General features: G+C 48.5%; 1 protein-coding gene across 2 annotated transcripts in view; it reads right to left on the reverse strand.

Moving 5' to 3' along the window:
- Nucleotides 1-21681, reverse strand: part of Lct (lactase) — a 41451-nt gene that overhangs the window by 15392 nt on the left and 4378 nt on the right. For both annotated transcript variants that reach the window (XR_004946229.1, XM_036202951.1), the window contains exons 2-9: nt 19411-19490; nt 15720-15803; nt 13506-13608; nt 12295-12373; nt 9362-10082; nt 5935-6580; nt 2865-4421; nt 285-553 (exon numbers count right to left, since the gene is read on the reverse strand). Coding sequence is in view for 1 of the 2 variants with exons in the window: in XM_036202951.1 (XP_036058844.1) it covers nt 285-553; nt 2865-4421; nt 5935-6580; nt 9362-10082; nt 12295-12373; nt 13506-13608; nt 15720-15803; nt 19411-19490 (3539 nt within the window). In the remaining variant the exon portion in view is untranslated. The remainder of the gene's footprint in view (nt 1-284; nt 554-2864; nt 4422-5934; nt 6581-9361; nt 10083-12294; nt 12374-13505; nt 13609-15719; nt 15804-19410; nt 19491-21681) is intronic.

The following is a 21681-nucleotide window of genomic DNA, read 5'->3' on the forward strand; positions in this document are numbered from 1 at the left end:
CAGAGACCGGCATCCTAAACTGTGAACCTAAGTTCCAACCCTTCAGTTCCTGTGTCTGGTGTTTTACCACAGCATCAGCAACAAGACAAGGAAGAAGCCAGCCCCCACCAAACTGACCTAACTGAATGTGGCGGCCTGAGGTACCTGGATCCTCTCGCCCCCACACTGGCCTGCACAGGTCCTAGGGAGGCTCTGGCTTGTGCGCCTGCCTCCCCAGCACTGTGCAGAAGGTTGGAGCCCAACAGCAATGTAGGAAAGTGCTCTCCTGACTCCAGACTCCTCACCTGATATGCAGCAGATGCCGCACTCCAGATGAAGCCCTTGGGGAACTCTCCATACAGGAACTCGTCCTCCTTGGCCAGGGGCATGCCGTTGTTGGTGATGATGTCTGCATAGTTTCTGGCTGAGGCTCTTGCTGTCCGAGGCCTGTCCGCACGGTCAAAGTCAACATGATACAATCCAAACTTGACCGTGTAGCCCGACAGCCACTCAAAGTTGTCCATCAGTGACCAGGCAGAGTACCCTCGAAGGTCCACACCATCCAGCCTATAGGCTAGGTTATGCCAGAGAGAGCAGAAGAGAGCTTTAGGCAGTAGGCAGGAGCCTGGAGAAGCCCAGCCATGTGCTGGCACTGGCCTCCAGGCTATGTCCCTCAACCAGGGAAGTGTACAGTCATGTGCTTCCTGAGAGGGCACACGCAACCTCCCCACTCTCGCTTTTTGTTAGTTTTTGTGTTTGGAAAGTTTCTGTACCCAAAAGGCCTCTCTGCCGATGCAGCAATCCAAATCAGACCAAATCAAACCGAATCAGAAAAAGCCCAGGTTGAATGGGTAAAAATGATCCTGGATGATTTCTCTGGTCCCTCAGAGAGGAGATGGGGAAGAGAGACAGAAAAACCACATCTGTTTTCTGGGGGCCAGTTTAAATACCCTGTGGGAGTGGTCTTGGGCATCTCTTGGGGAGGAGCCATGTTTGGCGGGTTTTCTGAGATGAGGCAGAGTTTGGGAAGAGAGAGGTGGGGGAAGGGCTGAGGGGGGGCTTCCACCAGAACAGTGGGTTTTTTTTTCAAGACAGAGTGTAGTGGGTAGCCATCCCAGCTTTGGCCTGGAAGTTCCAACCCCCATTGAGGCTTCAGTAATGGTCACGCCCACAAGGCGGGGCGAAGAAGGAAGCAGAAGGCCCAGGATGGAGAGGAGGGCTCTCACTTGGTTCTGGGACTCTGGACGCAGGAGGTAGACCGAGCAGAGTTCTCCAGAGAACACTGCTGGACTGTGCCATACCTTTGCCAGAACCTACAACCTATCCCTTCATTTGTAAGTTACCCCACAAAATAAACCTCCCTTTTAACTATGTGGAGTGGCCTTAATCATTTCACCAATAACAGAGTTGCTGTATGTCACCTTAGCTGTCCTGGAACTCACTATAGAGATCAGGCTGGCCTTGAACTCTCAGAGATAGGCCTACCTCTGCCTCCCGAATGCCCCCCCCCCCAGCAAAGGATGGATGTGTTTCTTAAACCTGCATTCTTGGGGCTGGAGAGATAGCTCAGAGGTTAAGAGCACTGGCTGTTCTTCCTAGAGGACCTGAGTTCAATTCCCAGCAACCACATGGTGGCTCACAACCATCTGTAATGAGATCTGGTGCCCTCTTCTGGCCTATATGTGCAGGCAGAACACTGTATACTAAATAAATAAATAAATCATTAAAAAAAAAAACAAAAAACAAAACAAAACAAAAAAACCCCTGCATTCTCAAGTTAGTGTTGAAGTACTTTGCTTTCTTTCTGGGATGACTTCTAATAAGTGTATGACTCTCCGGGTACTGGCAACAGATAGACTGTTGGGATGTAGAACTGAAAGACAGTGCCTTATAGTCAAGAAGTTCATTGTCCAGTAGCAGAACATGACAAAAGAACAGTTGACTGTAAGATGCTACAGCAGAAGTGTGTTGACAGCAGACAGGATTGACCTGCAGCTGGAAGCCAGAAACACGGGATCTGGAACTGATTCTCAGAGGACTGCCCCAAACTGGATTTTCAAGGTCAAATATGTACTTATTAACTTTTTGCTAGCCTCCATGACCCTACAGTGAGTGGGGTAAAAAGATAGGCCTCTCAAATTCAAGAGCCCCAGCCCTGTTTAGATATTAAGAACACACAAGTGTGAATTTATTGATGTCATTTCAAATTTTTTGAGACAGGATCTCATGTAGCCCAGGCTGGCCTTGAACTCACTATAGTCAAGGATAAACCTGGATGTCTTCTGTTCCTTCTACTCCTACTGCACCAGTGGTGGGAATGCAGGTGTGCACACCATGCCCTCTCTGGGGCTGGGATTGGAGACTAGGTCTTTGTGTTCTTGGCAAGCAATTTACTAACTGAGTCACATCCTCAGCTCTACAAGTGTGTGTGTGTGTGTGTGTGTGTGTGCGTGTGTGTGTGTGTGTGTGTGTGTGTGTGTGTGTGTGTGTGTAGGCCAGAACACAACCTCAGAAAACCCACTTTTCTTTTCCAGAGCCGCTCATGTGACCTGGAGCTCACCAAGTGGTCTGGGCTGGCTAGCCAGTGATCCCCAAGAAGCACCTCTTTCTGCTTCCTCAGCACAGAGATTACAAACGTATCCTGCCTGGCTCTTTTTCTGGAAATTGGACTCTGGTCCCCAGGCTTGCAAGACAAACACTTTACTAACTGAGCCCTGCCCCTGCCCAAAAGGGAGACTTTCAAAGCACCTGTCAAAGCATGGGGACACATGACGAACAAAGGACAGGAGACTGGACATGTGATGGACAGAGGACAGGAGACTGGACATGTGACGGACAGAGGACAGGACACTGGAGGTTTAGTGAGAGGCTGGAGTCTCATGCACCTTTCAGAGCCTCGTTGATATAGGTTTTGTGGTAGAATATCCTCGCTGTGTCATCCAGCGTGGGACTGTCCAGCCCCTGTCCATTCTCAGTGATGTAAATGGGAATGTTGCCATACTCTTCCTTGATCCAGTTCAGCAGCCTCCGCATCCCCCAGGGCACGGCCGCGTGCACTACCGTGGAGATGGACGAAGAGGTCATATCGCTGACCGTCAGCTCCCGGTCATCATCATAGTTGGGTGGGTTCAGCCTAGGAGTGTTATGCTGTACATACACAGATGAGTAGGTGTTGAGGCAAAAGACGTCAGCGGTACCCCTGATGTAGCCCTTCTCCTCCTCTGTGAAGCTGGGCAGGCGGGACTCAGCCAGGCGCTGTAGTTCACTCCTGTTCCCCACATTCCATTTCATGACATCTGGATAGTCCCCGTTCCTAAAAATGGGGTGGGCAAACCAGCCCAGGGAAAACTGCAGCATCCGGTCGGCAGCTTCCACATCTCTTTGGAGCCCTGGGTCCTTGGGTTCCACCCAGTGAGTATTGAGGCTCAGTGAAATGACCCCCTTCTGCTCCTGCCTGTATTTCTCATCATAAGTATGGTAGACTCTGGCATGAGCCTTGATGATTACATGGCTGACCCTGTAAGGTGCCCAGCCAGGGTCCTGCACATTTGGGGGAAACACCCCTGAACTATAGCCCAACAGCACCAGATACAATGGCTCATTAAAGGTCATCCAGAACTTGACTCTGTCACCAAAGGTCTTAAAACAGAAGTCAGCATAGCTGTTGAACAAGTCAATCAAAGAAGGGTTCTCCCAACCTCCAATATCCTGGAGGGCCTGGGGCAGGTCCCAGTGAAACAGCGTCACCATGGGGAAGATGTTGCTCTCCACCAAGCCGTCAATCAGCCTGTTGTAATAATTAACACCATGATTGTTGACGGAAGTGTTTCTTCCTGTTGGGAAAATCCGAGACCAGGAGATAGAGAACCTATAGGCCTTGACCTTCAGGGTGCGAAGAATATTTAGGTCGGCATCCAGTTGGTGATAGCTGTCACATGCTATATCTCCGGTGGCATTGCCTTTGACATTGTTCCCCGGGGTATGGGTGAAATTGTCCCAGATGCTGGGGCCTTTGCCATCAGCATCCCAGCCTCCTTCGATTTGATAGGCTGAAGAGGACACGCCCCATAGGAAGTCATCCCGGAATGTGCCATGATAGAACAAATCTCTTTCAAACTTGGGCTGATTGGAGAACTTCTCCCACACTATTTTAGCCTTGGAGGGCACCTCAGATGGGAAGCTGAAGAGGGGTGTGGCTCTGGAGGCAAGGTCTGCTTTCAGAGGCAGAGGGCTTCTTCTTGCTTTCTTGGCAGAGAAACCGTTCTTTTCTATGACACTGGTGAAGAAGTAGGCAGATTTCCTGGCAGTCCTTGGCCGGCTGCTGTCATTAAAGTTAACATGGTACAGCCCGAACCTCTGGCTGTAACCTGAGGGTCCTTCGAAGCCATCAACGAGAGAACGAGCAATGTATGAACGGACGTCCACCAAATCCTCCTTGACAGCTATAAAGAGAAAACAAAAGTTAGGCATGTGCAAGTGTGTGTGTGTGTGTGTGTGTGTGTGTGTGTGTGTGTGTGAATGCGTGTGAAAACTAGAAGACAATCTCAGCTGTTGTTCCTCAGCATGCCATCCTCCTTGTTTTTTTTTTTAATTTAAAAATTATTTTTATGTGTACGGGTGTTTTGCCTGCATGTATGTCTGTCACAGCATGTGTGCAGAGGTCAGAAGAGGCCATCAGGTCCCCTGGGACTAGAGTTCCAGGTGGTTGTGAGCGGCCATGTAGGTGCTGGGAATTGAACTCAGGTCCTCCAGAAAAGCAGCCAGTGCTCTTAACCACTGAGCCATCTCTCCGGGTGCCACTCCCCACCCCACCCCCACAAATGCACTTAAAAAAATAATAACAAGGCAGCCCAGGCTGGCTTCAAACTCTGTAGCTGAGGATAAACTTGTGCTCTTGATCCCACTGCCTCTGCCTCCTGAGAGCTGGTGTGACCGGCATACACTCCCCAGTTTACACAGTGCTAGGGATGGACCCCACTACTGCCAGCATGCTAGGAAAGCGCTCTACCACCTGAGTGACATCCCCTGGCCTATTTAATTATTATTTATTTTTTAAAGATTTATTTATTTATTATGTATGCAGTATTCTGCCTGCAGGCCAGAAGAGGGCACCAGATCTCATTACAGGTGGTTGTGAGCCACCATGTGGTTGTTGGGAATTGAGCTCAGGACTTCTGGAAGAACAGCCAGTGCTCTTAACCGCTGAGCCATCTCTGAAGCCCCCTATTTAATTATTTTTGGGACAGGCCTTCATTAAGTATTCCAGGATGACTTCAAACTCTCAATCCTCCTGCCTCTGATTCCAAGTGCTCAGGCTAAAGGGATGTACCACCATGCCTAACAACAAGCGCCCCTAGATCACATGAAGATGGAGGCATAGGCTGGAGAAGATATGGATGCTAGGCCATTAATCACATCTTCTCAGATCATCGGCTTCTGTGAGTCACAGGTGTCATGAACTCATTCTAGGTTAGTGACCTATGTGCTGAAAACCGCTTGCCATCCTTTCCCACTTGGGTAAGAAGGTGCAATGGGTCAGACCGAGCATGTACGCGTGGCTCAGCTACAGGAAAGAGAAGTGCAGTGCAGACTGGATAGCCAGCTGAGGGAGGTGGAGCTCAAAGGGGCTACTGCACTGAGGGGAGTCAGTGGACTGGGGTCCTAGCCTGTGTCAGTCCATTCTGCATCCCACTATGGACTGAGGGTCTCTTTCAGGAAGGATGTGTCTTTACTGTCTTACACAATCTCTGGTTCATCATGCTCTCAATACACACTGGTTAGTTAACAAGTGCGTTAGAATACTGGACAGGAGAGGCTGGCGCAATGGCTCAGTAAAGAAAGGATCTTGGTGAGCAAGCCTGACGACCTGAGTTCAGTCTCTGCTCTGACTCATTACACAGAACTCCGAAGACTCGGGGTAAGAGCCGCCCTGCTCGGGATCAGCAGCCTTCTTACCCTTGAGCACCTCGTTGATGTACAGGTTGAAGTAGTTCACCCTCACTGTGTCGTCAAGGAGATCGGCTCCTTCCCCGACCGGCATGCCATTCCCAGCCAAGAAGATTGGAACTCTTCCTTTCGTGTACTCCATGGAAGCAAACTGAAGCAGCCTCCTTATGCCCCAGGGCACCACCCGGATCCAGGGAGATGCAGTCTGGGGCCACGTGGGGTCCACGTGCTGGGAGAATCCTCCGATGTTATCATAGCTGGAGACGCAGGTCTGCGGCCCAGCCTTGCTGACCAGGCGGGACGTGTAATGAGACAGACCAAGGAAGTCTGCAGAGCCTTTCAGGAGCTGCTTCTCCGCTGCAGTGAACTTCGGGAGCTGGGCCAGAGGACCACCACACTGCTGGTTTATCTGCTGGATCTGGGCCCGAAGGACGGTGGGGTAGTCTCCATCCACAAAGATGGGGTGTGCAAACCAGCCCAGCATGAAGTGCAGGAAGCGCTCAGCGGCAGCAAGGTCCTGGGGGCTCTGCCCATCCAGGGGTTCTGCCCAGTCTGAATTGAGCACAATGCCCACGCGTCCCTGCTGCTGTTGGCGATAGTGAAGGTCGTAATGATGCCAAGCTCTGGCATGTGCCTTGAGGATCAAGTGAGCCACCTTGGGAGGAAAAAGGGAGGAAGGTAATGTCAACAGTGGCACTTAGCAGCAACTCAGTAGTGTCAACAAGTTACTGCCGAAGTCAACAGAATCAGCGATGGGGCTGGGATGGGCTGCAGTGGGAGACAGCCTCCTATTCACAAAACCCTGGACTCCATTTCCTGCACAACACGACCCCTGGCATGGTGAAATCACAGGACTGAAATCACAGGACTCTGGAGGTGGAGGCAGGAGGATCGGAGGTTCATCCCTGTCTACAAAACAAGTTCTAGACTACATGACGTCCTCTGTCAAAAACAACACAGCTGTACAGCAGTATGGAGTAGCACTGATCAAACAGTGATGAGGAAACCAGGATCACTAAACCAAGGCCAGTTGTGAAAATGCCACAAAAGCAAATATGTAAGAAAACCCAGCTGGGTGTGGTGGCGCACACCTTTAATCCCCACCCTGGAGAGGCAGAGGCAGGCAGATCGCTGAGTCTGAGGCCAGCCTGATCTGTGGAGCAAGTTCCAGGACAGCAAGGGCTACGTAGAGAGACCCACCTCAATAATAAATAAATTAATTAAAAATTTAACTGAGGCAGGGTGGCAGTGGCCCATGCCTTTAATCTTAGCACTGGGGAGGCAGAGCCAGGCAGATCTCTGTGAGTTCGAGGCCAGCCTGGTCTACAGAGCAAGATCCAGGACACCAAAACTACACAGAGAAACCCTGTCTCCAAAAACCAGAAGAAGGAGGAGGAGGAGGAGGAGGAGGAGAAGAAGAAGATGAAGAAGAAGAAGAAGAAGAAGAAGAAGAAGAAGAAGAAGAAGAAGAAGAAGGAGAAGAAGAAGAAGGAGGAGGAGGGAGAGGAGGAGGAGGAGGAGGAGGAGGAGGAGGAGGAGGAGGAGGGGGAGGAGGAGGAGGAGAAGGAGAAGGAGAAGGCAGCCCAATATTGGAAAGAAACCTAGTAGTAATAAGAATCTTACCCGTGTACCTTTTTTCGGGCTGAATTGAGTCCCTCTAAATGTACATGTGAAGCCCTGAGCCTCAGTGTGGTAGTGCTTGGAGGGGCCCCTGGGAGGTAACTGGGTAGGACAGGATGGGGCTGGCGTCCTCATAAAGGGAGCCACCAGTGGACATGTTCTGTCTGCCCCCTCCCATGTTCTCTCCACCCTGGAGGCCAAGACAAGAAGGCTGCCTACAGACAGGAACAGACCCACTGGAAACCGAGCAGGTAAGTGCCTTGATCTTAGACTTCTCAGGTGCTGGGACTGTGAGGAAACTGTTTAAGCCCCCAGCTTATGGTGTCTTGTCCCAGCAGCCACAAGACAAGGTATTACACCAGGAAGTAGCACAGAGCAGGAACTGAAAGAAGGGGTGTGTGGCTCGGGGTGCAAAGCACTTATCTAACTGTTCTTGAGGTACAGGACATAGAGAAAAGGGGGGGTCATGGGAAGCTGTGGGTGACCTTCCACCCACAGAACCACAGAGAAAAAGAAGGGGGAAGAAGAAAATAAATCATGCCAAGAAACATCGTCAGTGTAACAGAATCTAGAGTCATCTAGTGGACAAACCTGGGCATGTCTACGAGGCAGGTGCTGAGGAAGTTTCTAGATTGCATTAACTGAGGTGGGAAGACCCATTCCATGGCTGGAGTCCTGGACTGAATAAAAGGGAGAAATCGAACTGAGCCCCAGCATCCATCCATCCGTCTGCTTCCTGACTGTGGATGCCGTGTGCGCGGCTGCCTCGGGCTCCTGGCACCATGCTTTCCCCACTGTGCTGGGCTGAACCTTAGAGCTGAGAGCCCAGAGGAACCCTGCCTGCCCGGGTTTTGTTGTTGTTGTTGTTTGTTTGTTTGTTTGTTTTGCAAGACAGGGTTTCTCTCTGTATCTCTGGCTACCAGGCTGGTCTTGAACTCAGAGATCCACCTGCCTCTGCTTCCCCAGTGTTAGGATTAAAGATGTGTGCCACCACCGCCACCCAGCCTGTAAGTGCTTTTGACAGGTCTGTTGTCACAGCAGTAAGAAAAGTAACAAGTACAGAGTGGAGGAGAAAAGCAAAGACTTTCTCAGTCCAATCTGTAATGTACCTCAGGAGCCACCATAAACATTCAGGAAATTCTCAACCATAGGAAAAGCTTGCAAAAGCCAGCTGTGGTGGCTTGGCCGGTACTTTAGAGGCTGAGGCAGGAGGATTTCTGTGATCTGAAGACTGAAAACTTAGGTTAGCTTGAGCTGCAAACTGAGACCTAGCTAGAAAACCAAAGCAAATAAAAACAAAAGCTTAAAAGCTGTGACTACAGATAAGTTATATGCACAGAAGAGCTAGCCTAGAATGCAAGAGCCCTGGTCTACCCCCCATAAAAGCGGGCATGGTGGCCCGTGTTCATCATCACAGCAGCAGGAGGTGGGAATTGAACCCAGGGCCATGTGCAAGAGCCCCACAATGAGGATATTCCTCCAAGCCTGGAACTCGTCTTTGGGGTTAAGAAGACTTGACCGGGGCTGAGGGTGTGGCTCAGTTGGTAGAGTGCTTAGGTCCAATTCTCTTCACTGTTTACAGATCAGACCTGGCAGTGGATGCCTGTGGCCCCAGCTCTCAGGAATACAAGCAAGAGATCAGAAGTTCAAGGTCATCCTCAGCTACATGGGGAGTTCAGTATCAGCCTGGGTGTACAAGACAACAATAACAAAATGAACCCATCCTTCCCTCTCTCTGGTTTTCTTTTGAGGGCAGGAAGGAGACAGCCAGATGTGTTTTCTAGTTGGTAGGAGTTGCAGGGATTGGAGGGAGTACCTTAAAAGAAGCCACTCCTGGGTCCGAGATGGCTGGTGCGTGCTGCCCAGTGCCGTAGCCTGCATAGCTTATCACCCACGGCTCGTGGAAGGTCACCCACAGCTTTACACGGTCCCCGAAAGTGGAGAAGCAGAAGGCTGCGTAGTCCAGGAAGGCGTCCACCACACTCTCGTTCTGCCACCCGCCTTGATCCTGAAGGGCCTGAGGCAGGTCCCAGTGGAACAGTGTCACCATGGGCTCGATGTTCGAGTCCAGCAGGCTGTCGATCAGTCTGTTGTAGTAGGCGACACCCTGGAGGTTGGGGCTGCTCTTCCGCCCCGTGGAGAACAGCCGGGACCAGGAGATGGAGAATTTGTACACCCCAACCCTGAGGCCTCGGAGCAGGGCGACATCAGAGACTGGTTTGTGGTAGCTGTCACTGGCCACCTTTGCTGTCGCTTGGCCCTTGGCAGCATTCAGGTTACTGTAGTGGTCCCAGATGCTCGGCCCTCTGTTGCCTTCGGCCCAACCTCCTTCCACATTAAAAGCTCCGGTAGATACGCCCCAGAGGAACCCTTCTGGAAATGTATCCTGCAGGAAGGCATCCCTTTCCTCCCTAGACTGGTTGGCAAAGGCTGCCCAGACTCTCTGGTAGGCTGATAGAAGGGGAGAGGGCACAACTGCTCTCTCCTGCTGCTGCTCAATCTGAAAGGCCAGGCTGTCAGTTAGAGAACAAGACGGGCTATGGGATGGAAGGGAAACAAAGGGACATTATTAATGACTGAGTTACAAACGCCCCACAGGGTCAGGCATGGTGGCTCATGCTCTTAATCTCAGCACTCAGGAGGCAGAGGCAGGCAGATCTCTGTGAATGTGAGGGCAGCCTGGTCTACAGAGCGAGATCCAGGCCAGCCATGATTAGACAGTAAAACCTTAAGAAGAAGGAGAAGAATAAGAAATAAGGAAAGAGAAAAAAGAGGAAGAGGAAGAAGAGAAGTAGAGAAAGGAAGGAAGGAAGGAAGGGAGGGAGGGAGGGAGGGAGGGAGGAAGGAACAGAATGAGGAAGAGGAGGAAGAGGAGGACCAGGAGGAGGAGGGCCATCTCTGACTCCAGTGCTGGGGTGATAAGTATGTACCACCATTCTTGGCTTTTTATACTTGTTCTGTGGATGCTCAGGCCCCCGCGCTTACAGAGAAGGCTCTTTGCAGACTGAATAACCCTCTCCAGCCCAAATCGCTCTTATAACTTTTTAAAGTAAGGACTCTTTGGAGCATGGCTCTACTCTACACTGGCTTCCTGTCAGTGCTGTGCTTTGGGGAAGGTGTTCCACATTCCACACTGAAAAACTATGGTTTTCTCTTCTTCTTCCTTCCCTTTGAAAACATTATTAGATTTATTTCCTTTTTAAATTTCACTATTTGCTGCTGAGGTTGTTGTATATGGACAACTTCATGGCACTCATTGTCTGCCTTTACATGGGACCTGGGGATGGAACTAGGGTCACCAGGTCAACTTGACACCAAGCTAGGGTCATCTGAGAAGAGGAAACCTTGACTGAGAAAACGCTTATGTCAGACTGGCCTGTACACAAGTCTGTAGGCATTTTCTTGATTTAATGACAGATGTGGGAGAGCCCAGCCCACTGTGGGATGTAGTATGATCCCTGTGCAGGTGGTCCTGAGTTGTACAAGAAATCAGGCTGGGAGCTGGAGAGAGAAGATAGCTCAGAGGTTGAGAACACTGGCTGCTTTCCCAGAGGTCCTAAGTTCAATTCCTAGCATCCACATGTTGGCTCATCGAAGTCTGTATCTGTAGTTCCAAGGACTATAGTGCCCTCTTCTGGTGTGCATACATGCAGACAAAAGACCCAAATGTATAAAATAAATTAGTAAAATAATAAACCTTTAACAAAGAAAGAGGGCTAAACAAGCCATGAAAAGCAAACAAGCAAGCAGCGTTCCCCACGGCCTCCGCTTCAACTCCTGCCTTGAGTTCCTGCCCTGACTCCCTCCATGATGGACCTGCAAGATGAAATCAGCTCTTTCCTCCCTGAGCTGGTTCAGTCAGTGTGTTATCACAGCAAGAGAAACAACTAGGACACAAGGCAGATGTCTTCACCCTCAGAGTCAACAACCACCCAGCCAGCTTATTTATTTATTTATGTATTTATGTATTTGTGTATGTATTTATGTATTTATGTATGTATTTATCTATCTGTCTGTCTGTCTGTCTGTCTGTCTAGGGACTCTGTGTGTGTGGCCATGCACATGACGTGTGTGTGTGTGTGTGTGTGTGTGTGTGTGTGTGTGTGTGTGAGGGTAGGAAGACAATTTGGGGGTGTCAGTTGTCTCCTTTCAACATGTGAGCCTGAGGGATCGAACTCAGGTCATCAGGCTTGGCTGCAGGTGCCTCTATCTACTGAACCATCTAGCTGGCCCAAGAACTAGCTTTCTCTGCCACATATAGGCACACTTCCCCCAGTATCTTAAATCTCAGCTCTGCTAAATATGTAGACCTGGGAGAATGTGACAGTGAGGAAGCCAGACTGTGTAGGGCCCAGGTACATCTCAATGAGGTACTGCTTCTCCACCCTTCCCTCCGAGCCTCCATCTGTCATCTGTTAAGTGACTAGAACCTGTTCGCTGCTCCAAGAGGCAAAGATAGGCCTGAGAGAAGGCTCAGCAATTAAGACTGTTTATTGCTGTTGCAGAAGGCCTGGGTTTAGTTCCCAGCATTCACATGAGAAATCTGGCTCCATGGGAACTGACAAAGTACTCTGACCTCTGCAGTTTTACTTAAGCAGGTGGTGCACATACATACACACACATCAAACAAACAAACAAACAAAAAACCCTAGAGAGACAAGGACAATGGTCCCCAGTGACTGTCCATGTAAACAACAGCAGAGCCCATACTACCAGTTACTTAGAGTTAACTGTGCAAGCCAACATTACCTCTCCTCAGAACTGGATGGACAGCTCAGGAACGCACTGATGTCGAACCCAACAGTCTGTACTTGGTCTTTATTTATGGCTGTAAGAAAAGCAGCTTGGTTGACTGTGTGTGGAGCTCTAGCACACACATGCAATCAGCGGTTTGCCTCATTCTAAAACCCACCCACCCCTCAAGCGATGACTCTAAGCCCTTCTGAAAACACCATGGATGTGTCTGGCCTGCTTAAACACTAGAATGTTGGTCCTCACATTTCAGGGTGAATACCAAACAATTCAGAAGAGAGCTGGACCACCCCAGAGTCTTGGATGCAGGAGGTTTCAGGGCAATCTGGAGTAGGCATGTATTCCCCCACCCTTTTGGTCTTTTGTTTTTGTTATTTGAGACAGGGTTTCACTGTGTAGCCTTGGCTGTTCTGGAACTGGCTCTGGAGACCAGGCTGGCCTTGAACTCACAGAGATCCACCTGCCTCTGCCTCCTGAGTACTGGGATTAAAAGTGTGTGCCACCACACCTGGCTGGGAAATTTTGAAAAAGAAAGCTGGGGAGTTAATTGGTAAGGTGCCTTCCGGGTAAACTCGAGGGCCTAAACTCAACCTCCATATCTACACAAAAAGCTGGGCTGGGGTAGGAGAGATGACTGGTTAAGGAGCAGGCTGCCTATCTAGAAGACCTGAGTTCAGATCCCAGCACCCTCAGCAGGTGGCTCACAACTGCTTGTTACTCCATTTCCAGGGCATCCAACACCCTCTTCTGTCCTCCTTACGCACCTTCACCAATATGTACACACACACACACACACACACACACACACACACACACACACACACATACACACACACACCAAAAAGACTATCCTTCAGTTCAAGGCCTAGCTGAACTACATAGTCAGTTTTAGAACAGCAGGTCCTACACCTAGACATTTTTAGCATCTTAGGTGCCACTGGGGCTACCCAGAACAGGGTATGTTTCCATGCTGACAGTTTCCATCAAAGGCCCGAAGGCTTTCCATATTGGGCATCCTTGGCATCTGTACATAACCTCTCGGTGTCTTTGGACAGGAGGAGCTCATTACCAGGGAAGCAGGGAGGGGACATTAGCCTCATTCTGTAGGCTCTCAGTTCAGCCATTTTCCTAGGCTCCTCCCTCATGAGAATCCAACAAGCCAAGGTACCAAACGTCACTCAACATTAGTAACATGCTGGTTCACTCACCTTCAATCAGGCTGAAGAGCAGTGAGGAGGGGCTCTTCCCTGTGGATGGGCAGTCCTGAAGTTTTAGGGTATAAATGAAAACTTTCATTCTGGGCTTAATGTTCTAGAAAAGATAAAGGCCAACAAGTATGTCGTTAGTAACAGGAACAGGTGAGATACTACATGTTCACCTTTTAGAAATGACCTCTGGCCATCCCACTTATTGAGGACAGTGACTTGGACTTTGAGGAAGAAAGACACTCACTATTCAGTGACCATTGGCCACCAACCATTCCAAAATGAAGTGATACCCACACCAGTTCATTTTAGATGGTGCACCTCATAAGCCAGCAACAATATTAAGGTCAAGAGCAAAGTTTCCGCTTGTGTCAGGAGTCTGCACTATTTAAACAGTTTAACCAAGATGTCACACCACCATGTTCATGAGCATCTGTGGTTTGCTTAAAAAATATTCTGGTTTGTGAGGTTGATAATGTACTTTGGTTGGCTGTTTGTCTAGAGTGTAGAAAGCCCTGGCTTCCCTCCAAGTTTATCATACAGTTTGGAAAGGAGACGTGATGCCAACAGGTAAACACTCCAGCTATGGAGAACAAGCTTTCCATGTCTCCACTTTCCTTTCTACTTTGGATTTGTTTCCAACTTTCTATAATCAAAAGTCAAAGACCTGGAGAGATGACTTGTGACTAAGAGACCGACTTCACAATCAGGAGTTCAGATCCTGTGTAACAGCTAGGCCTCCCACAAATGCCTGCCTGTCACTCCAGCACTGAGGGACGTAATGCCCTCTTCCAGTCTCTGTGCACACAGGCAATACCTTTCCCTCCCAGCAGGAGGAACATACATTTGCACAAATATGTATACATCCACACAGAAACATATACACAAAATTGTTCTTAAAAGTCAGTTACTGGGGTTGGGGATTTAGCTCAGTGGTAGAGAGCTTGCCTAGCAAGTGCAAGGCCCTGGGTTTGGTCCTTAACTCCACAACAACAACAACAAAAAGTGTTACTGTCACTGTGGAGATCTCAGCACAGTGATTGATTTCCTTCTATTCTTGTTATTTATTCTTGAGATTGTCATTTACTTACATTTCTTCTTTCCCTTTCTTCCCCTCAAGCCCTCCAATCTACCCCTCCCTTCTCATCTTCAAATTCAGGGCCTCCTTTTTTTGTCAATTCTTATTGCTTGCATATATGTATTTGTAGGTAGATTTACACACATATATTCCTAAATGTAGTCTCTTGAGTCCATATACTGTTATCTGCATGTATGTTTTCAGGGCTGACCATTTGGCACTGGACAACCAACGGTGTGCTCTTCCCTGGGGAGGACCACCTCTCCTGCTCACAGTTCTACTGTTATCTTATCTGTAGTTCTTTGTGCAGAGGTGAGGCTTCAGGGGCTTCCTTCATGCACTTTTGCACGTTCGTTGCTGTGGTCCTTGCTCAGCTCACGTCTGGGCAGGCGGTCATGGTGGTGAGACTTTATGGCTGTAGCTTCGATGTTAGGAGCAGACAATCTCACAGCAAACTTTCTGGTGCTCTGGCTCTTATGACCTTGCTGTCCTTCCTCATTTTTTCTCCCAACATCTTTGGTGTAAAATTATCTTCAGGCTGGTATGTTTGACTTCACTTTAAGTTAGTTTTATTGTGGCTGGGGTTTGGTGCCCCCCCCCCCCCACTGCATGGCAGCTTGTGGTGATGTTCTTTTTTCTCCACCCCTCTCTCTCAGGCAGGGTTTCATGTAGCCTAGGCTGGCCTTGAACTCACTGTGTAGTTGAGAATGATTCTGAACTCCTGGTCCTCCTGCCTCTGCCTGTTGTGTGCTGGGATTACAAGCATGCACTACTACACTTGTTTTATGCTGTGCTGGGGATGGAACTCAGGGCTTTGCTCATGCTAGGCAAGTAGTCCATCAACTGAGCCACACAGCAAATCCAAGGAAAGCCCACAGGGAACCCATAGCCCACAGAGAGTGAATGGTGAGCACATGGAGACCCCATAGCGAACCCATAAAAAGCCCACAGCAAGCCCAGGGAGAGCCCATAGCCAACCCACATCCTGATGGTCTCTTTAAGTGGGAATCTCCGAAGCTGAGGCTTGGCGGGTCAGACTGTTATGGAAGGCCCAGTCCATGCCTTAGCCAAAGTATCACGTCTCTAATAAGCTGTCCAGAACCTGCCACTCACCATCAAGATGGAAAAGCTTACATTACCTGCAGTTCACTCAGCTTCTGTGGTAGAGTCGCCACACTTTGACATTCATAAGTCAAATCAACAGAGAGGAAGTCAACTGAGTCCTAGAAATAAGGAAATTCCACCGTTAGGAACCAGCCCTCCTCAGCAGTGTGCTATGATTCTCCCCATAACTAACTCAATCTGGTGATGCCCCAGGAGAAAGCTGGGGCTGTGTGTGCATGCATCTACAGCAGGAGCGTGAGTGCATGGTTAACTAGTAAGTGTGAAAATGGGTGTGCTGGGTGTGGGGTGCCAACAAGTGGGGGAGCACTAGGGAGGGAGTCGGAGTCTGGAACTTCCCCCAGGGAGCACTCTCCCCTTGACCTTTGTGATATCTGGGGACACTCTTGGGTCTGACTTGACCAGTTTTACTAGCAGAAGACACAAGCTGCACAGTCCCGACCACCCATGCTCTCTAACCATCCTCTAGCCAAGGTCTCCAGCTCTTCTGAGCATGGAGCTCCATGGGCAGAATGCTTGCTGAGCATGTGCAAGGCCCTGGGTCTGTCACCAGCACCACATAAACAGGCCATGACGGTGCCTGTCTGTCCAGCACTCTCATCCTTGGCTACCTCACGAGTTCAAGGCTAGCTTGTGCAACATGAAATCTTGTCTTGAAGAAGAGGAGGAGAAGAACAGTGAGAAGGCCTAGCAGATACAGGTGTCTGCCATCAAATCTGATGACATGATGGCAGAACTGAGACTCCCAGATTTCCCTCTGACCTCCACATAAGTGCCACAGAGTGTGAATGCCTACACGCAGACATACACCACACTACACACACAAAACAAAAATGTGAGGAATATTTTAAAAAGCAAGGAAAAAGGAAGGCCAGGCGGTTTAATCCCAGCACTTGGGAGAGACAGAAGCAGGCAGACATCTGAGTTTGAGGCCAGTCTGGTCTACCCAGCAAGTTTCTGGACAGCCAGGGCTACACAGCGAAACCCTGTCTTGAAAAATAAAAATGAAAAAAATAGAAGAAGGGAAGGGGCTGGCGAAAGGGCTCACTCAGGAAGTTCTCTCCATGAGTTGACCTCCAGTGCCCACCTAAAATCCAGGCGTCTCTTCTGTTTTGTTGTTGTTTGCCGTCTAGTCATTGGCTGGCCAAGAATTCACTATGTAAGCTAGGTTGGCCTTGAACTCCTAGATCTGCCTGCATCTGCCTTCCAAGTAGTGGGGCTAACACACACACACACACACACACACACACACACACACACACACACACACACACACCCCTGACTCCACATGCCTGGCTGGCTGGCCACTCTATTTCTCTCTTGGCTGGGATCTCACGAGCTCATTACCGCCCTTCTCAATACTTTCCTAATCAAGTGATCCTCAGTGTTCACCAGAGTCCAGATCTGCCAGCTCAGAAACTTGAAAACCAGTCACAGTAAGGTTCTGGATAAACAAGTCTCTGGCTATAAACAAGTGACTAAATGCCATCTAAATTAATTTACAATGAGTGATAATTGTTATCAAGAGTCCAAAGGGCTGATCCTAAAAATGCTTGTCTAGCAACAGCCTTTGAACTGGTGTCTCACCCAACTGCATGCAGCACAAAGCTTTGGGGTAAACCCAGGAGAGTGTGTGGGTTCCCTCTGGGGAGTGCTGTAACATGAATTGCTAAGTGGTCTTATTAATAAAAAAAAAAAAAAAAACAGAGCTAGATATTGAGGTGAAAGCTGGAAGATCAAAGAAACAGAACAAGCCACAGCCAACCTCATCTCGCCAACTTCTCAGCCGATCCTGTTTCCACAACTCCTCAGACTGAAAGCCTCTGAATCCTCACCCCTGAGGGCAGTTGAACTGCCTAAACTGCCTCTAGTTCCTGGTCCTCATGCCTTATACGCCTTTCTGCTTCCTGCCATCACTTCCTGGGATGTCCTTCCCTAGCAAAGTCACGAGATCTCAAATCCTGGGATTAAAAGCATGTGTCATCATGCCTGACTCTGTTCCCAGTGTGGCCTTGAACTCACAGAGATCCAGACAGATCTCTGCCTCCCAGTGGTAGGATTAAGGGTGTATGCCACCACTGTCTGGCCTCTATGTTTAATCTAGTGGCTGGCTCTGTTCTCTGATCTCCAGATAAGTTTTATTTGTTAGAGCACAATTAAAATATCACCACAAAGTGCAAACCCCCAGGGCATTACAATGGGCCTGCACAGTGTGTGCCTCTCTCTCTGACTCTGGACTCCCTGTTTGGCCAGAAGATCAAGAGTTCAAGGTCAGCCTGGGCTCCATAGGGAAGCCTTGTTCTAAAACAAAAGAAAAAATAAGTTACAATTTAAAAAAGCACAGAGAATATAAATCAGGACGGTACTCTAAGAAGTATATTTTGTTTAGAAGGTTAGTTTATTTTTATTTTCTGTGCAGCATGTGCAAGTACCCAAGGAGGGCAGAAAAGGACATTGGATCTCCTGGAACTGGAGGTTACAGATGGTTTTGAGCCACCATGTGGGTTCTGGGAACTGAACCTGGATCCTCTGGAAGAACAGCTAGCACTTTTAACCACTGAGCTGAGCTCTCCAACCCCCAGCAGTATATTTTTTTCAATTATCTCTTAATGTTTTTTCCTGTGTGTGGGCATGTGTAGACCATGTGGATTCAAGAAGTATATTTGTTTTGTTTTGTTTGAGGCAGAGTCTCACTAGTTATCTCTGGTTGGCCTGCAACTCACTCTGTGGACCAGGCTGTCCTCAAATTCACAGAGATCCACCTGTTTCTGCCTCTTGAGTGCTGGGATTAAAGGCATATGACACCCTGCCTGTCTGAACTCTGATTTCTTAATGGAGCCAGGCCAAAACACAACAAACCGGATTTCCTTTGAATGTAGCTATAGATCCGAGAATGGATTCTGTTTAGAAGAATTTATAGAGATGTCAAACCAGGGCAAGGTTTGTAGCCCACCACTCAGAAGCTTTCACGACAGCGTGGCCATGTGTCACATGCCTCTAATCAGGTTGTAGCACGCAGGAGGCAGAGGCAGGAGGGTCAGAAGTTCAAGTTAATCTTCTGCTATAGACTGAGTTCTAGACTAGTCTGACATACATAGGACCCTATCTCAAGAATTTAAAACTAATAATAATAAGAAGAAACAAATAAAAACCTCACTTTTAAGAAATCACAATTTGTCCAGGCATGGTGAAATACACCTTTAATATAAGCACCTTGGGAAGCAGAGTCAGGCAGATCTGTGAGTTCAAGGCTTTCTGATCTATATAGTGAGACTGAAAGAATGCTTGACCATCTTACCTTGGAGGCACCCCCATTCTGTCCTATATAGCACCCCCTTCTCTGTGATTACATTATAGCCTAAGGCCCATCACCACCTCTGGCCCCTCCTATAACTAACAGTTCCACTTTCCCTAAGTCCAAATCATAAAGTCAACACAAGTAGCATTTCTGTATGTCCTAGATTAACAATTAACAACTCTGGCCAAACCCAGCCTCTGCCCTTTGACCAACCCTCCCTGATAAAAACTCCAGCCAGTGAGAGTTCAGTCTCGTCTTCTCTGATGACAGCCCTTCTCTGGTTGATCCAGAAATAAACCTGCCCCATTGCCCTTGAGGGGCCTCTTGTTCTTTTCTTCTTACAGAGAACTTATCTCAAAACAAATAAATACAATCACAATTCTCCCTGTGCATTCCAGATGCGCATCTACCTTGGTGAGTGCAGTCGAGGATGGGGCTCGCAGAAGCTCAGGGATATCTTCAGCCTTCAGGACCACAGAGAGTCTTCCTCCTAGAACCAAACAGAGGAAGGAACAGTAGCGGAGGGAGGGCTAAGCTTCTGCAGAGATAGATCACAACCCCGACTTGTCTTTAGCCAGCTGTCAGACTGTAAAAAACAAAATAGCTAAAAAATATAACGTCTTTTGCAGAGACGATTTTGGTTTTAATCTGGATTTTTTTCTTTTTCTTTTTTTTTTTTTTTTTGAGACAAGGTCTTACTCTGTGACCCTGGCTATCCTGGAAGTCAGAGTCTGTAGAGCAGCTGGCCTTGAACTCACAGAGGTCTGCTTGTCTCTGCCTCCTGAGTGGTTGGACTAAATTTGTATGTCACCATGCCTGGTTAAGAGACTGTTTTGTACGAATCAAAACCTACATACAGAGCACTTGGAAAAGTGAGAATAAAAAGAATTATTCTAAGGTGATAAGGGAACTATTGTGGGGATTCTGCCACTCAGTCTCATGACCAACTGAATGGAGTGTTTTTTTGTTCGTTTGGTTGGTTTGGTTTGGTTTTTGGCCTTATGAGCATGGTCTTCTCTGAAGATACATGACCCCTTAAAAACTGTGGAGCAATGGTCATGCCCTCTTTCTGGGGCTGTCGGAGCAGGCAGCGAGCAGCAGAGAAGCATGGCTTGTGGTTTGGTTTCATCACCCTTGGGTGGAATGGCAGGACATCAGCGGCGGCGGTGTCTCAGCTCTGTTCTGTGTTGTGAGGTGTACCTTATAGTTTTCATCCCTTAATAAAGCTTGCCTGACCCCCTACGTCCGTGTCCCTCTTTAGAGAACCCCTTTCTGAATTCTAGTTAAAAGTCTCAGCTCTGGGCTGAGACTGTAGCTCAGTTGGTAGAGAGCTTGCACCAAATTCAGGGATTGGTATCCAACACAGCATAAATCAGGTGTGGTGGTGCATGCCTGTGATCCCAGCACTTGAGACGTAGAAGCAAGGAAGATCAGAAACTTGAGGTCATCCTGGCTCTATCCACACCTGCATTTCTGGCTGATAGGGACCAGAGCTCCCACCTAACACAAAACAAAACCCAAAGTTTTGGTGCTCTCAGGAAACTGCTGGGTTTCCCCCTCATTGTAGCTCCTGTGCCTTGATGGGAAAACAAAGGAAATACTGGTGTGCGAAGCTAGTTCTGCTTAGCTCTTAGGGAGCATGGTGATGATTCTCAAGCTTTCGTGTACACCAGAACTGCCTGCGGAACAAATTTAAGAAAAAGAAAGCTGCTGGCTGGTGGTGGTGCATGCCTTTAGTCCCAGCACTTGCAAAGCAGAGACAGGTGGATCTCTGAGTTCGAGGCCAGCATAGACTTCAGAGTGAGTTCCAGGACAGTCAAGGCTTCACAGAGAAGCCCTGTCTTGAAAAACCAAACCAAACTAAACCAAAACAATCAAAAATAAACAAACAAAAAAAGGACTTTAAACCTATTTACTAAGTACACATGCACACACAAAAAAACTTGATTCACATACTCATCAAAAAAATTTAGAAAAAAAAAAGGTAAAAGAAAGCTATGTCAGGACCCATCTTCGAATTTAGAGTAAAGACATGGATAGGCCCAGGAACATAACAACCCTTTTAAAAATAGGGTTGTTTTTATTTATGTGTACATTTCTATGTTCATGTGAGTATATGCAATGCATACACAGATGCCAACAGAGGTCCAAAGAAAGTGTGGAACCTCTTGGAGCTGGAATTACAGGGGGTTGTGAGCCACTTGTGTAGGTGCTGGGAACCAAACTCTGGTCCTCTGGAAGAGCAACAATCACTCTTAATCAATTAGAAGCCATCTCTCCACTAACCCCTACCCCCAATGCCTTTTTTGAGCCAGGGTTTCATGTAGCCCAGGCTGGCCTCCAACACTCCAGGTGGACAAGAATAACCTTGAACTTCTGACCCTTCTGCCTTCTTCTCCAAGTGCTGGGATTATAGGTAGGCACCAGCATTCCTGGTTTATGCAGTGCTGAGGATTGAAGGTGGGGCCTTCCAAATGCTAGGCAAGCCTTCTACTGACTTAGCTACATCCTCGGCCAGGGACAAGAACTTTAACACAAGCTGTCTATTGGTGTGGTCCTTAGATGGCCCTGAGAAACACTAATGCGGAGGGGTTGGATTCCTTACTGTCTAACTGGCATGCACGTGCAACCCATACATTGTGTGCTCCTCGAGAAATAAGCTTGGAGTACGAGAGCTGGGA

The sequence above is a fragment of the Onychomys torridus genome, chromosome 11 (genome assembly GCF_903995425.1).
Source record: "Onychomys torridus chromosome 11, mOncTor1.1, whole genome shotgun sequence".
In the NCBI taxonomy this organism is placed as follows: Eukaryota; Metazoa; Chordata; class Mammalia; order Rodentia; family Cricetidae; genus Onychomys; species Onychomys torridus.